At 38.2% G+C, this 15,488-nt stretch overlaps 1 protein-coding gene across 1 annotated transcript; it reads right to left on the bottom strand.

Annotated features, from left to right (window-relative positions):
• Positions 1-206: 206 nt before the first annotated feature.
• acsl3b (acyl-CoA synthetase long chain family member 3b) lies at positions 207-13,188 on the bottom strand. The gene is made up of 15 exons (XM_038278083.1): positions 12,963-13,188; positions 8,928-9,389; positions 7,140-7,317; positions 6,949-7,058; positions 6,739-6,877; positions 6,168-6,312; positions 5,627-5,750; positions 5,370-5,441; positions 5,135-5,274; positions 3,814-3,986; positions 3,650-3,724; positions 3,392-3,583; positions 3,193-3,307; positions 2,942-3,099; positions 207-2,636 (listed from the first exon to the last, which is right to left on the bottom strand). The coding sequence occupies exons 2-15, from the start codon at positions 9,276-9,278 to the stop codon at positions 2,479-2,481; spliced, it is 2,130 nt and encodes a 709-aa protein (XP_038134011.1). The 5' UTR covers positions 9,279-9,389; positions 12,963-13,188; the 3' UTR covers positions 207-2,478.
• Positions 13,189-15,488: the final 2,300 nt, after the last annotated feature.

Raw genomic sequence — 15,488 nt, 5'->3', positions numbered from 1 at the left:
TACTAGGTCTAAGTGAAGGTTTGACTCCTGAAACTGCTTTCTCGATGTGTTGGGAAGCTGACAGCCAACCAGGTTCACACAGACAGCGGCACTTGGCCTATGTTGCCATAGAAACTATGGTTTCAGGGTGAATCCGATCAAGCCGTTTATCCCTCAGAGGTTCAACACACCCTTAAAAAAGAGAACACGACAACAACAGACAGATCAACAATACAAACTTGTTTATTTCCATTACATAACTGCCAAGTCCAGATCACAAATAAATAAGAAAGGATACACTTGCAGTAGCTCAGCTTCATCACACAAAAACAAACAGAAAAAAGGAGAAAAAAAAAAAAAAGGACCCTCAAAACTGGTCAATAACAAAGATCATTAAATACATTAAGAGGAGCCTTTACATGTGTACAGTTATTGGAAGTATTTAATGCAGTTTGGATATCGAAGTTCCCCCCGTCCCTCCGAACCTTTTCAACAAAACAAGTAAAAAAAACCAAAAACATTTGTGTTTTGGGGCGCCTGCTCCCCCTGCCTTGTTGGTGATGGTATGTTTAGAGTGTGTGGTATCAACAATAATCAGGGAGTGCTTCACATTCGACAGAAACGCTAAAGAAATCGCATGTTTTCAGACAGAAGGCAACAAGCCGACTCCTTCCAGGCAAACAGCAGATTAAGGGACTGACTTTCCACTGAAATGTCAGGGGGAAATAAATTTGTTTTTAAAAAGAAAGAAAGTAGGCGAGAGGTCCTGCTTGGTTAGAACAACACGATCATACCTCTACAAGCTATAAGAGGTGGAGTTAACCTACCTGACTGTACCTTTAGAGATGCAGTAAGCATTAAGTACCAGAAAGCCAAGCTTGCATTAAGAAAATCTGTCCTCTTTACATTATAGCACTGACCAAACATTCTCATCTTCAGTAATAAACAAAAACTTAAAGAAAAGAGTCCAATCTTCTTTAAACTCTACTGTATTCAAGCTGTATTTTACATGAAGTCAACTAAAATGGCAGGTTACAGGATCCTTTTTATGTACATTACACATAGTTATACTAACAGGCCAGTCTAGTTATACAGAAATCTCAGTTTGAGTTTATCCTATGTACTCTAGCCTTTAGTCTGTTCATAAAGCATTTCTTCTTCAGTGGCTTGAATGGAGTGCTATGTTTTTCTCATTCAGGTACTTTGCATCTTCCATCATGCAGTTTAAATGAACATTTTCAGTATAGGCTATATCACAACTCTCCTATCAGTGTCTCTCTATCGTCCCCTTAAGCTGACTTCTCCTTAAAAGAGCTTTAGTGACGAATAAACCACAACAAAAAAAGCTTTTGGCTGTGCCTTGCCTCCTTCTTACACTTTAAAACTATGTATAAATATTGCACATTAATTTTTGTATTTCGTATATTTAAAAACAAAAATCATATTAGGTTGATCTATGGTTAATAAGATTAAAATACAACTGTGCCAAAAGGTTACTCGTAACTCTACTATAAATCATTGTACAGTAAGCAAAATTCCCTTGCAGGTTATCCATATGATGCATTAATTGTTCACTGGAGTGACACAGGGCAGAAGTGGCAGGTCATTGAGAAGCATATCCCAATGCATGCAAAGTCTCAAAGGATAGAAATGCTGCATTTGAAGGGAGCAGGGGCAAGGGAGTCAAGTAAGTAAACATGTACTCCAATCAGCAAACTTTGGGATGCAGACAGATAAATAGAGGGGATAATGACCGTAAAAAAGAAAACATACAATGAGCATCAACAGATAGAAAACACAACTTAAGGATAGAAAACAAAATGGTTAAAAACCATCCAATTAATACAAGTAACAAGAACAAAACAGATTTTTCAATGTCTTAATGTTAAATCTCTCATGGCTTTGCAACACTTATTCATCTCACACGTGGATCCTGATGCTGTCAAACCAAACATTAACGAAACATTGCAACACATGTAAGAAAAATCATATATTAACGACAATAAAAATCCCTGCAAATATTCCAACCTTAACGTCACTCAGAGTCTATGTAGGAACGCACATCCCTGCCATATATCTGCGCTGCAAGTTAGCAAACCGAGCTGCAGAGGTGGAATGTTCCAGACATTGTGGAGAGGAGAAGAGAAGCAACAGAGACAGATGTACAAAAGTCTAGCATGACATTCTTTTCACTTTGAGCCATGCAACGGTCCGACTTCCTGTGGTAGTCATAGCGACTCGGTAGGGTCTGAGCTTTGGTGGAACCTCTCTAAGGTCCCTTTCAGCCTTTTGTCTCAACTGATAGATGTGGAGCTGATTCCAGTCTTTCCTGTCTCTTTTGATCAAAGCTGGTTACAGTGAAGCTGAGGAGGCAAACAAGTCTGTATGTTTGTAGTTAGGTGTGTGTGTTTGTGTGTTATCCATGTATTTCCGCATGAGACATTTCCCAAGGGGGCTTTTTAAGCGCTATGTGAGTGTTTAGTGTGTAATGCATCTCTGTTATTTCCCGCCATACATCCTCTCAATGTCTTCTTGGTAGTGTTTCTTTAGCTCTTTGCGTTTCAATTTGAACGCATCGGTAACTAGGCCCGTCTCCGGTGTCCACGGCTCAGCGCTCAGCCGGATTTTTTTGGGAATCTCAAACCTCTCCAGTTTGCCTAAGTGAAAGAGAGCAGAATGACAAATCAGCCTCACAGATACGGTACGGGACTAAATATTTCAAGCAAAAACACAATATACAAAAGTAGCAGCTTGACAGGGACAGATATTGGTTATTTATCATGGATTCTACACATTTTTTAAGTCAAGCAACTGAGTTTTCAAGAATTTCAACAATATGTGATGAAAGGAAGAACGCTAACAAAGCATGTTGAACAAACGGATAGTTTCGCAGACAGCTTCATGGATGGATGGACGGATTTACAAACAGGAATTGTTAGATCCATGGATGGAAGAGTTCTACCTGAGATGGCAGCCTCATTAATGATACGGAGCACCTCCCGCTCCATCCGAGGGTTGTTGCAGAGCTCCTCCCACGTGCCTTTTATTTGCACCTGTTCTGCCAATCCCATTAACTGTTTGTGATTTGGAACCACAAAGCTGATCACATACGACTCTTCACTAAAAGAACAGAAAAAAAAAACAGTTTTTGTTTTTTTGGTACAATTATTGGCAGAGAGCAAGGTCAATAAGCAAGAGGAAACTGGATAATACCTGTTGGCGTAGGCACAGATATTATCTATAAGGGGGCAGTTCTTCAAAACAGCCTCAACTTTTCCCAGAGAGACATATTCACCTGCCTGGAGTTTCACCAAGTCTTTTTTACGGTCTGCAAAAAATTAAAAGAAAATGGTTTAATGGGAGATGGAACTTTAATACTGTTTGAAAAAGCAGAGCATGTTTGCAGGTCTACCAATGATCTTCAGGCAGCCGTCTGGATGAAATTCTCCTATGTCTCCTGTGCAGAACCATCGCTGTCCTTTCGAATCCACAAAAAAGTCCTCGTGGTTCTTGCCCTCATTTTTGTAGTATCCCATTGTCACATTGGGCCCACCAATCAAAATCTCCCCCCTTGGGTTGGGCTTGTCAGTGCTGTGGTAACCGCCTGCAGAAACACACACCTTGTTAGTAATATTTTACCACACGTCTGGTCACTAACCAGGTCACTAACCTTCTTCCCAGTCCTTTAAGGTGATCTCTGAGCAAACCAGTGGCGCACCAACCCGTCCTGTACTGTAATCCCAGGCTAGAAAATAAATCAAAAGCACCTCTATTTTAATCTGAAATTCACAAGACACAAGTGGTGCTTATTGATCAAAATCAATCTTCTCCTACCCCCACTGATGGTGCCAGCTCCACAGGTCTCCGTCAGGCCGTAGCCCTGTCCCACAGGGCAGCACATACAGACATTCATGAAGCGCTGCGTTGCAGCCGACAGCGGGGCTCCTCCAGAGAGCAGGACCCTAGTGTTACCTCCCAACAGAGACCGAACTCTGTGGAAAACGAATCTAAAGGGGAGCAGAGAAAGAGAGAAAACCGATGAGTACAAGAGCAAAGAGTTATTGGGACAATATTTCTGGAATCCCTGAAATATTATAATGCCTTGAACTATTCAATAAAAACAAAAAAAAGTCAATTAAATCTATTTGGAATTGTAGGTGATAACAAAAAGTAGCAGTTTTCTAAGTAATAAAAAAAAAAGAAGAAAATCTGAAAAGTGAGGCACAAATTTGTGTTCCTCTGTCGAAGTCGGTACGTTTTTGAACCAGGCACCACTTCCATTAAAAATGCAAATCTCTATTTCTTGTCATTCCTGACAAAAGTTAAGTCAGATTGTAAGAAAAGTCTGTAAACAGTGAAGTTGAACATGTGACTGAAGAATCTGCAGCTGTAGCTCTTTAATAGCTTTACATAAACATCTTCATTACCCGTAAAACATTTGCTGAAACATTAAAGAACGTACACCACTGGAAAGCTGATGATTTAATTATCTAACATTCACTGCAGACTGAACAGCTTAATGCTATAATAATATTGTGTACACTGATATAGCCAACTGGATACATTTGCTGTATGTTGTGCAGCCCTAGCTCTGCTACAGTCTGTTGTTAATAATTGTTCTGTTTTCTTATTACCTTCCTTCATCTTTGGGTGATGTGGTCATGATACCATCAGCTCTCATTTAATAATAAAACGCAGACACGGGCGTCCACTGTCACTTTCTCTTATTTTGTTTTATTCAATAAAGCTTTATTGAAAACATCTAGCAAGAGTTTCATCCATTATTACGTCCATAAATAGTCGCTTTTTGAAAAACATGTTACGTATTCCTTCCTTTTCATAATCACACACCAGTTTGTGATGATCTATCATATTAAATACCAATAAAATAAATAGTAATTTGTGGTTGCAGATTAATAAAATGTGTTCCAAGATAATAAATGTTAAAAATTAAGTTTAAACCAAGTCACACACTAGACAATAGGTCTTACTACGGCTTCATTTTACCAAGGATTAGTGAGGGGAGAATTTTCTTTAAAAGTTATGATTAGCTATTAGGAACTAAAGGTTACTGCTTGCGTAACTTTGAAAAAAGAATGAAATGTCGGCTCAGTAAGCGTCTCGTGTGTCTTTGGGTGGGTGTAATGCGGATTACCTGTCACAGAGAGGAGTGCTGTAGCCTTTGGATATCTGCTCTATTTTGTAGTTATAAGCCAACACAAAGAGCATCTTCTGAAATTTGCTCATCTCGTCTACTTTTGTCATGACATTTTTGTAAATTCGATCCATGATCTCCTGCACATAATGAGAGAAGACGACAGCTCAGTTGTGACTGAACACCCAGTGTTTAATCTGTTTATAGAAGCTTTACAACAGACTACGGGACTTACTGGTACAGAGGCCATGAGAGTGGGTTTAAGCACACTGGTATCCCCTTTACTGCCCTTCTTGATCTTGGAGGACTGAGAAAATGAAACAACTCTTTATTGAACAGATCACAGTCTGTCACCTATCACGGTCCCAGAGATAGCAGAGCATTAAATCAAATGAATCCTACAGTGTTCTTGCATGTGGGAACTCATTTTCTCATATTACAGCAGTAGAGACAGGATGACATAAAAATCTGTTTGTCTGCTCATACACTGACCTGGTCTGCCAGAGTCTGAGGAGAGGAATATCCAATGCGACAGCCATGGGAGATGCAAACCAGCTCTGCACTGAGCTCTAACACATGAGCCAATGGTAGGTAGCCAATGTAGGTGTCTGTCTCACTGCCAGAATAAAAAAAAAACACACAAATTACCTACCTACTGGAAAAAAATCAAACTCTAGATATGTCATTTTTTTCTTAAAATAAGCGCATATCTTTTTGGATTAAGGAGGTAAAAGAAAAATTTTGCCAATGGAACAAGACAATTTACAGTTAAAATAAGAAAACACAATTGCATTGTCTTATTTCAAGTGCATATTATCTAATTATCTTATTTTAAGAGTAAAAAAACTAATTTCATTGAAAAACTCTCATTAACCCACTCAAATTAAGGCTATAGACTTAGTACAACAAATAGCTACGATATGTAAAAAAAAATGCATTGAAGATCATTGTAATGATCAGAAGGACAGATTTTGAATGTGAAAATCAGAGAGGAAGTGTCAAAGACTAAGTAGTGAAACTGAGAACTGCTTACTTGAGGTTTGGGATCCGCTCGGCCATGCCTGCAATGCCAGCTATGAGGTTGCCATGGGAGATCATCACACCCTTGGGGATGCCTGTGGAGCCGCTGGTGTACATGATGACAGCGATGTCCGAGGGCTCCGGCTGTCTGCGGTCCACTAAAAGCGCACAACAGAGCAGGATGGCGGGAGGGGAAATACACCACAAATCAACAGTTTTACAAATGAAATCTATCATATGCAGTGTTTTTTTTGTGTGTGTTTGTTTTAAATCAATTGTTTTGATATTCATTGGATGTCTAAAGCGAAAACATTATATTTGTCACCCATTCAAATAATGGACAAGAATAGAAACCTACTGATTTCTGTTCAATTTCCCAAAACCTGGGGAAAAAAAGTGGATAGCCTCAATTGTTTAAATGTGCTACTGTCATCAAAGGCAATGTTTGGTAAGAGGTGATTTAATGACTCCTCCATGCACTGCACATCATTCTAATTATACATCAGCAAGCTGGCCTTGTATTAAGCCTACATATCTCTATCCTAAATTAAAAACCGTTTTAATCAGCACGCATGATCACTCACTGTTTACAGGTTTGGATCCCAGCTCCTTCACAGCCTCCATGCTGTAGACAGTGATCCCTCTGGGCATATCTGACCAACTTTTGGGTTTAACGTCCACAACGATGATATACTGCAGCCGGGGCACATCACACAGAATGGCCTGGGAAGAGAAGTTTCATTAAGATGAAATTTGGTTACATTGTTTGATAATATATAAGGGGGAAAATGTACCTTAAGGCGGCTCTGAAGTAGGTCCTTGCTTGTGATGATGTGGGTGACCTCTGTCTCATTCAGGCCATGAGCTATGGCTTTGGGCCCCAATGTGGCATACAGTGTCACAACTGTGAAATTCATTGACATTCAGTCTGGTTAATTTTCCTGTGGCCTCACTAAACATCGTCGTCTCTCTCTGAGTCACTTACGTTGGAAATTGTGCATGAAGCAGGCCTGCGCCGCTATGACCCACTCAGCTCTAGTCTCACAGAAAATGGCGATGTTATGGTGAGGCTTCTGATTAAGAGCTGCCAGACCACTACCAAAGCACTTCGCTGCATGGTAGGCTTCCTCATACGTCACCCAGTTATAGTTCCCGAGAATGACCTGCAGAAAACATGCAAATTAGATGCAGCAATAATAATCACACGGAAAACAGAAACTCGCTGCAGAACATTAAAGCATCTGTTTGAAGCTTTATAGCAATTATTTATGAGAAGAAACAATAACAACATCAGCTAGTGTTTAAAGTTATTATATAGATGTAGAATTTAAGGATTTTAAACAAGAAAATCCATCCTGGAAAAATGCCATGTTAATAATAAGCTGATAGGGCAGACATTGTTACTCATGTTGTAATTTAGTGCCATCTACAGGGCATTTCTGGTTAATTACTAGTTTACTCGCCACAGCTTAAACATCAGTACCGCTTTATTGACTGTTTTTGCACTACTCACATTTCTGTCCTCATAGTTCTGTTGTTTTATATTTTTACCCCATATTTTATTTTATTATTATTTTATTTTATACCCCCCAAAAAAAACAAACAAATACACATCATGACTGGTGCTGTTAAATAAAAGCCTTTCACACACATAAATGTGTCTACAACAATGTTCCATTAGGGTCCGTTTTGCTTTCTACTCTTCAAGTTTTTTTTCCTTTTCATTTAGCTCTAAAAAGTGGAAAAGTCAAAATTGTGTCCAAGTTGAAACACTCATTGCTTCGTATATTGATGATTTTTATGAAGAGATTAAAGGATATTTCATCTCCCAAAAGCATTTCTTGCTTACATTAAGTGTCTGTATCACATGCTTATTTTGAACCAGGGATGAAGGACAATCCTAACAGACTCATCAGTGGATCTTCTGACACCTGTTGGCCAGTAGCTATATTGATGTGAGCACAAACCTTCCAGAATGTTTGAATGGACTCACGGTCCCATAAACAATAAAACCTAGAGCCAATAGGAGCTTTGCAGTTTACACAATTTTCTGATATTCCTCACTTGAATTTACTATAGATGCAAGGAGATATAGAGACATAAGGCAGAATACGATCTTGCATTTATTTAAATTTGTTACAGATATCTTCCGTATTTGATCATCCATCTCAGATTAGAGGATTTCCTGAGATGTCCTAAACCATTTCTATTGTTTATAAAAAAAATAAAAAACCTAAATAGTAATAGTGTTATCATTTGTATTTTGATTGTTTTTATGTTTGGTATTTAATTCAAACACATCAATGTACAAATATACACATGAACTTCACACAGGTACAGTGGGCGTGTATTTATTACATGGTGGGGACAATTTTCCATAGATCTAATGTCTGGTCCCCATGGTAACTAATGTTGTTTTAGGCTGAGCTGTTATGGACTAATGTGTGAATTGAGTTTAGGTTAGGATTAGGGTTAGATATAAACCCGTAATGGGCAGGGTAAGCGTCACGGTTAGGCTGTAGAAATGGGTTAGAAATGAATAGAAGTCAATTGAAAGTCCCCACAAGAATGAAGAACCAGACGTGTGTGTGAGTGAACAACCCCTTTACACTGCAAATAAAAAATGCAAGCATTTTTGGGAAAGGTTTAGTATATATAAATTCCTAAAAAAAAAAAAAAAAAAAAAAAATGCATCTGTGAATAATTGTCTTTGACCCCATCAATTATATCTACCCACAGCAGCCATGGTTAAAGCAGCAGGTCAGAGTCTCACCTTTTTAAACACTTTGCCATTCGGCTGCGGTTCATCCTCCTCACTCAGCACCTCCCTAGTACCCAGACAGTCCCTGTTTGGGAACCTTCTCGCTGCATACTCGAACATTTTGTCCAGTGTGTCGACTCCCGGCTGCACCAGTGCTACCAGCTTCTCCTGGCTGTTGATGGCCCTGTAAGGTCCTGCTGGGTGTCCGCTGATGGAGCGGGCCTTTATTCGCCGGGCTCGCTCCAAATTAGTTCCGGCTCCAGAGAAGAAGTACCAGGGTAGGAAGGTTATGACCGAATAGACCCAGACGACAGAGCGGAAAACCTGCAGGAGCAGAGGGTTGATATCTTCCTTCAACTTCATCTTGGGGATGAAGTCAGTGCTGGACACTAGTCCAACCCTTCTGACCAATGGCGAACTGAGCTGGTTGGTATGGAGGATCCAGAAGGTTGGTGTTTCATGCAGTACGACAGCCTGCCAAGCAAAGAATACATACAAAATTTAATCAATTTTTAAATTTTTGTTTTATTGATCAAAATCAATCTATGTTGGAAAGCAATAGACATGAGTATTTATATCTCAGTTAGTAAGTTCTTGTTTGAATGAACACCCAGATTTTCCTATTCATAGGCAGCATCTTGGTCACAGCTTTTTATTCCAGTCAAATGTCTGGCAGTCCTTCATTCGACAGCCGAAGTATGCAGCTGCAACTCCCATAATCAATATTTGAAAATGGCACCAAGGAGTATTTCAATTAACAATTAAATTTTTCAAAAAGAAACAATCAAGGTTAACTACAATAAGTCAAGATCTTAGAGATACTTTCCTTTCATATACTCTAGAATATGAAACATGCAGTGACTCCCTCCATCACAGCCTATCTGAGTGTGGTAAATAACACATAATATGCTGGTTAATACACTAGGTTTTTCAGCTAAACTTAAAAAACAGACTGTCTTCCTTTGAGCTAAGCTATCTCTAGCGTATGCTTAAGGGGCCTGATGGCGGTAGAAAAGGCAGCAGTGACTCATTCTGTAACATGCAGGGAGAGGAACCAAGGTCAGGACAGAGGGTCTGCTCATGTGACAGTGCAGTGAAGAAATACCACAGGCTAAAGAGATGAGCCGCTGTTGACCACAGGCTCTGAAATTAATTTAGGAACAATAAAACCAAACTGGTTACTAAACAGCAGTGACCTCACCTGCACATGAACATCACAGCTGGTGCAAAATTTAACATTGAAGAAGCCAAACTTTTTGTCTCATCAGAAGAGATGAGATGTCAAAAAGGTGAGTTAAATATTAAAAAATGTATTTGTATATGATTTCTATCAATTTCTTTCTTGTTGTTCTTTAAATTACATAAAACTGTTCTTTTTGTCATACCATTTATCCATATCTATATTGTGTTCAGAGAATAGTTTTGCTTTAGTGCACATTAAAACGTATATGTCGGTTAAAGTCCAGCCCACAACGGCAGCTGAATTCCTTATTTTCACACAAGCAGACATTGCCTTACGAGATAAACACGTTTCACTAGTTCCCCAAGATCCTAAATGGTGCCACTAACTGACTAATTTTAACTGATTGGGAAAATCTAACAGTGTGTAGCTGCATGCACAGCCCAGGCCATAAAATATCCCACGTTGAGCAATACAGGTTCAGCCCGTTGCATGTTGACTTAGGGTTGGAAAAAAACAAAAAAGTTGCCCCACCCTTTTCCTTGTTACCTTTATATCAACAAGGTGAAAAACGTTTTCTCACATAAAAGCAGTTACTTTAAGAAAGACGGTTAGAGTGACTCACCAGGTATTCTGCTTTAGATACACTTAAGAACACTTCATTCCACAAGTCTACCTAGTGTAAGCCAAAGTCACACCCAACAACATATGAATGAAGTTTTGCAATAAAAGTGAATATGCGGCACCAATCAATTTAGTACAGAGAGAAAGCATGTATCCAACACATGGATTCCTCTTAGATAATGAGAGAATAGAAAACGCAAGGTTAGTAATAAATGTCAGGATGAAAATATTGATCGCAACAAACAATTTTCTAACTCTTCTCTACCTTTTCCATCATCAAAATGACCCCATTCTTCCTGAGCTTTAGCATCTCGATTTTAAGCAAAACGGCAATCAAATAGCTAGGCCTGAAACAATTAACCAATTGTTGAAATAATAATCAACTAATCTAGTAATAATCAACTAATCTAGTATTCAATTGTTAACTGGATATATAAACATTTAAGATAAAAAAAAGCTTTTTTGTCAGTCAAAAAGCTATATCCAGATCTATTTTCAAGAGGAAAAGTTTTGGTTTCCCCTGGTTTATCTGATCATAAATGGAATAATCAAAAAATAATCTACAAATTAATCGATTTGCAGAATAATCGATAGTTGCAGCCCTATTCTAAGCAAAGCTTTGCAACTGCAACATTGTAGATAGTGAGATTTTAAGGACACCTGTGCTTTAGACTATTGTCCTGCTATGATTTATTTATGCATCTTCTTGATAGTTCAAGTTACCCAATCCCGGTAAACATTTTATCAGTGAATTCATGTATTTATCTTACATTTCAACTGATTTTCAAAGGCTTTTATAAGTGTAATACATAAAAAGGTGTCAATAAATTAGGGCATATTTAAAAATAGAAAAAAGGGTAGGTCCAAGTGAACAAATAGAGACGCAGCAATGAATCAGACAGAGATCCGAATTGTCCAGCTCTTCTAAATCAGAATCCCCTCTTGTTCAGATCTTAAGACTTTATGTAAATAAATCAGCTATATACTATGTTCATAAGAAATGAATGCATAAAAGTGAATAATAGTGCCTTTTCTCAATTTTCTGTCAGATTAAAAGCTATAACATTTATCACAATATTTGCTTCTCTTTCAGGAGTTTATGCACTTAAGAGAAAAAAGACCCCTGAAACAGCAAGTCGCATCTTTAAGTTGACTATAAACCTGCATCGAGCCAAAAAATACCTGATAGTTGGATATTTAGCAAGTACACATATTTTTAAATAATATTAGTTAAATTGAGTCATCTCATCAAGTCATCATGTTAAGACTGGACTCAATTGATGAGATGAATGGAGTCTGGTGTGCCATTGCTTGGTTGGAAAGAAAACCAGCAGCCACATGGCCCTTTCTGGAACCAGTTTGAGATCCCTGCTTTACATTGTCATTTCAGCCCCATCAACAAAAAGAAAGATGGTCGTTATAAGCCTGACTAACACTTTGTGATAAAAGGACAATAATCTCTACTAAAACCTGTTACTTAGATAATATGAAACTGAATTCAATTCCCACATCATTATTGCTCGTGCAAATCTACATGGCCACTCGCCAGATCAAATGATCAAATACAGTATTTGACGTTATAATATATATATATATATATATATATATATATATATATATATATATATATATATATATATGTTTTTCCCTAGTGATATCACGGATGAGAGCATAAATATGATGAGAAAATGTTTATATTTTAAAGTTTCCAACATAATTCCTTATTTTAATGGCTTTCCTAATTAAAAACACACGGCCTTTCATTAATTGATGTGGTTATTAACGTGTATTATCTGTCATACTCTGTGTTGACACTGATTATATCCGAGTCATTAGCTTTATAAACGTCGCTGTCTTCGATAAATACGATTGCATCACAACATTTCGAAAACGGCGTAATATATTTCAATTCATACATGGTTAGTTTTACTTAGCAGGTCTTTAAATGTCCTTATGGTTAGCAATATATCAGCAAGATTAGCAGTTAGCAGAACGCGAGATAAGCTACTATTTAGCTTCTGTGCTACATGTTGGAGCGGCTGCAGTGCCCGCCGCTGGTGAACGGACACCGGTTTGCCCATACATACATGAATTTTAGATTTGAAAATAGCCAAACATTAGGTCGTAAACCAATTTTAACGTATAATACATGATAGGTCCTACGCTCGTGATTAGCAAGGGAAGCATCAATCGTCTTCCCTTCACCTTACATCTGCAGAGCGCTTATAGTGAAACATCCTCACCTCTTTTCTTAACCGCTATGCCAGAGCCGCTGCGGGACCTTCTCTGTTATATTTATCCTCGTAACGAGAGCTCCAAAAAAGAATATGTACATTAACTATTTACACTGGGGTTTTTTGGGAAATAAATAACAACAGCAAGTGTGTCTTGCAATCCTTATTAAAAAGGGAAATCTGTGAATTACCGGGCCACAGCGATCAGCCCGGAAGCTCTGACATCTACGTCACAGTGTTTCTTGAATGGTGATTGGCGCATTGGAGGTGGCGCGTGCTTGGGGTAGCGGCAACGTAACAGGGGTTACTCGCGGTCATTAGTTTGCAATTCCCTGGGAGCTGGGATTCGCCGTTCTTTTCCAGAATTACAAATATTTTAATTGGTTTAGCTCTCAAACCGTTTTTTTTCTTTTCTTACAAAATCAGTTAGTAAGTCAAATCTGCAGAAGAGGATTAGGGCCACTACAAAAAAAAAAAAAAAAAAAAAGATTAACAGATTTTAAAATTTTATTTCAGTTTAATATGGGAAAAAGTCTGAATTCTGAGAAAAAAGTCCAAATTCTGAGATTAAAGTCACAATTCTGACTTTTTTCCCATATTAAACTGAAAAATTAAAAAATCTGTTAATTTATTTATTTATTTTTTTTCAGTGGCCCTAATCTACGGAGCCCCCTGGGTGTCAGGGGGCTCAGTAAAAAAAAAAAGTAAAAAAGCCAGTGGAGATCCAGAACCTTCAGAGTTTAATGCAAGTTCAATCTCTAAAGCATGCTCATTAAAGCACTGCACTGCACTAAGTATATATGTATATATATATATATATATATATATATATATATATATATATATATATATATATATATATATATATATATATATATATATATATATATATTGACTAAACTTACCTTGTTGGTGCGACCCATGCATCGAATGCAAAGCAGGGCAGACAGTTTATTGATTCTAGTGCACGGATCAATAAACCGAGAGCACAGTTTCTCAATCCGCGGACACGGATCAATAAACCGAGAGCACAGTTTCTCAATCCGCGGGCACGGGTTAATAAACCGAGAGCACAGTTTCTCAATCCGCGGGCACGGGTTAATAAACCGAGAGCACAGTTTCTCAATCCGCGGGCACGGGTTAATAAACCGAGAGCACAGTTTCTCAATCTGCGGGCACCGATTAATAAACCGAGAGCACTGTTTCTTAATCTGCGTGCACGGATTGGAAAACCGTGTGCTCAGTTTATAAATCCATGCCCACGGATTTCCACCGGCTTTTTATTTTTATTTTTTAACCCTGACACCCAGGAGGCTCCGTAAAATCCTCTTTCTTACAAATCCAATCAATGCATGTGTATACAAATAAACAAATCAATAAATTGGTTTGGTATCAGCACTAATCAATAAACGTTACAGTTAATCAATAAGTAAGATAAAGAAACAAGATAAAGCACAATTTCCCTAAAGATTAGGGCTGCACGGGGGCGCAGTTTGTAGCACTGTTACCTTGCTGCAAGAATGTTCAGGGTTAGATTACTGAATGGAACTTGGATGTTTTATTTGTGCATGTGTGGGTTATCTCTGGTACTATGTCGTCCTTCCTTAACCAAGCTTAATTGTGGTATGAATTTTTAGGCCAATGACTGAAACACAGTGATTCCTGTGCCACATTCAAATAAATCAACAGCAGTCTGGAAAGATGGAATGAAATTGAAAAATTTCCTAGGTTTAAACACAATATTCTATGTAATGTGCTGTACATCTATAATGCTTGATCAAATCTAAAGATCACAAATTGCTTTACAGTTGCTTGGTCTGAGGTTTTGCTGTGGAGTCAACAACAAGGTCCTCCAGGAGGAGGATGTCTTGCAAGTCAATGATTTGATGCAATCAGCTAGGCTTTCTGCAGAACTTTGTCCCAATCTCACTGTATGATGGAATTGTCTCTGTTAAAGGTATAAAAGAGGATTTTCTTTTTCCAGGTGGATCATCAAAACAAGTGGTCCTCCTAATTGTCAATCATTCTAGTGAAACTTCTATGTAAGGCTGTCCCACACGCTTATGCATATTTTCACTTAGAGTGGTGAGTCTGATATAGTGGAGAAATAGCAAATCTTGAACGTTCAGTTAATAAAACTATTACCGGTACCTTTATCTAGGCCTTCAACTTGTATGTTAGAGCCAGTTCTAACCAAGTTATTTAAGGAAGTATTCCCTCTGATTTCCCCCTCCATTTTAAAAATGATTCAGTTATTAAAGAAATAGTTCCCAAACCAGTGTGTGACCACTTACACTATAATGAACTTTTTGAAGAGCTTTAATCTGGCTTTAGAGCTCATCATAGCAGTGAAACGAGCTCTGGTGAAAGTCACTAATAATGTTATTCTCATGGCCTCAGATAGTGGACTTGTATCTGTTCTCGTCCTGTTGGATCTCAGTGGTGCATTTGATAAAGCTGATCATATTATTGTTTTAAAATGACTTGGAGGAATCAAAGAAACAGCACTATGCTAGTTTATATCTTATTTGTCTG

Source organism: Cyprinodon tularosa, unplaced genomic scaffold, assembly GCF_016077235.1.
Source record: "Cyprinodon tularosa strain WSP-4 unplaced genomic scaffold, ASM1607723v1 ctg1012, whole genome shotgun sequence".
Classification (NCBI taxonomy): Eukaryota; Metazoa; Chordata; class Actinopteri; order Cyprinodontiformes; family Cyprinodontidae; genus Cyprinodon; species Cyprinodon tularosa.
Note: the sequence above shows the minus strand (reverse complement) of the source record. Positions and strands in the feature narration are given on the sequence as shown.